The 1,629-nt window shown below is 54.0% G+C and overlaps 1 protein-coding gene across 1 annotated transcript in view; it reads left to right on the top strand.

Annotated features, from left to right (window-relative positions):
- Positions 1–1,629, top strand: part of Dnah10 (dynein axonemal heavy chain 10) — a 116,330-nt gene that overhangs the window by 30,077 nt on the left and 84,624 nt on the right. The window contains exon 20 of the mRNA XM_055606020.1: positions 604–760. Within this exon, the coding sequence (XP_055461995.1) occupies positions 604–760 (157 nt within the window). The remainder of the gene's footprint in view (positions 1–603; positions 761–1,629) is intronic.

A 1,629-nucleotide genomic window follows, 5' to 3' on the forward strand; every position in this document is an offset into this window, starting at 1 on the left:
CATCCATCCATCCATCCATCCACCCACCCATCCATCCACCCACCCATCCATCCATCCATCCATCCACCCACCCATCCATCCATCCATCCACCCACCCACCCATCCATCCATCCATCCATCCATCCACCCACCCATCCATCCACCCATCCATCTGGCTGTCATCCATTTGTCCATGCACTCCTCTACCCACCAATGTGTCCATACATTTATCCAGCCAAGCTTTCTCAGGAGTGGCCATGTGCCAGGGCCTGGACTATGTCACAGACAATGGTCCCTGTCCTCTGAGAGCTGAGGAGAGACATCAAAGCAAGGAGATAGACACCTGTTGAATGACCGCCATGGAAGAGCAGAAAGCATTCCTGGGAGCAGAGCAGGGGCTGCTGGGAATGAGTTTGGGTGGTGACTGTCATTATTTCCCAGCAATAGGCGTTGGATTCCCACAAGCAGCAATGTAGCCAAGGGGTCTCTAGACCTCTCCAGTGCCTTATGAGTCTTCAGTGTGGAACGGAGCTCCCCCATTGACTACTGGCTCTGCTCCCTCCATCAGGGTCTGGTGTAGTCCACACCCTGAGTGCCTTGTCCTTTGCTCTGCCCCTCACTTAGGAATCTACAGGCGTTCAACTCTCTGATCCTCGGGAACGTCCCTCTGTTCCAAGCGGAGACCACTTTGTCAGCCCCGGAAATCATCCTTCACCCTAATGCCAACGAGATAGACAAGATGTGTGTGCATTGCACACGAAACTGCGTGGAGGTCACCAAGGTAACGTGGAGGTCGTCAGGGCAACAGCGAGGATCCGAGGGTTGAAAGCCTGGGGATTCTTAAGTGCAGAGGGCATGGCAGTCGGGTGTGAGATACACAGGGAGCAGGGCCAGAGGTCAAGGTGGGTGCTCTGTTACACACTGCAGATCTGCTTGCCCACCGCCTCCTGCCCGGTAGTGGCTACAGTCAGAGAGGTGCCAGCAGACAGCGGCTCAGCTGCCTCTGGCTTGTGTGAAGCCATCAAACTTGAGAGCGGCCCCATAGCCCGATCCTGGGGCCCCCCTTCCCTTTTAAAATTTTTACTTTTTAAGAAAATTTAGTTATTCACTTTACATCTCAATTGTAGCCCCATTCCTCTTCTCCTCCTGGTCTCTCCCCTCTGATCTTCCCCTACCCTCTAACCCCCTCCCATCCTCCCAGGCTGACTTCAAACTCTCTATGTAGCCAAGGAGGACCCTGCATTTCTGATCTTCTCCCACCTCCCGAGGGCTGGGATTACAGGCATGCACCACAGCATCTACTTTACTTTGCACTGGGGTGGAGTCTTCGCACGTGGAAGGCAAGCTCTCTACCAGCTGAGCCACATGCCCATCTCTGCACACCTCTCTTTCCACACTGCCGCTCCGCTGGGAGCAGCCACCGGGGCTCACCTGTCACAGAGGCGTTCTTAGTTCACTGGGGGCAGAGACAGAGGCAGAGAGACAGAGACAGAGACAGAGAAGACAGAGAAATAGAGAGACAAAGACAGAGACAGAATTAGAGAGACAGAGACAGAGAGGACAGAGACAGAGAGGACAGAGAGTCAGAGAGACAGACAGAAAAAGAGAGAGTCAGAGAGACAGAGACAGAGAGGACAGAGATACAGAGAC

The sequence above is a fragment of the Psammomys obesus genome, unplaced genomic scaffold (genome assembly GCF_907164565.1).
Source record: "Psammomys obesus unplaced genomic scaffold, mPsaObe1.curated_primary_1811, whole genome shotgun sequence".
In the NCBI taxonomy this organism is placed as follows: domain Eukaryota; kingdom Metazoa; phylum Chordata; class Mammalia; order Rodentia; family Muridae; genus Psammomys; species Psammomys obesus.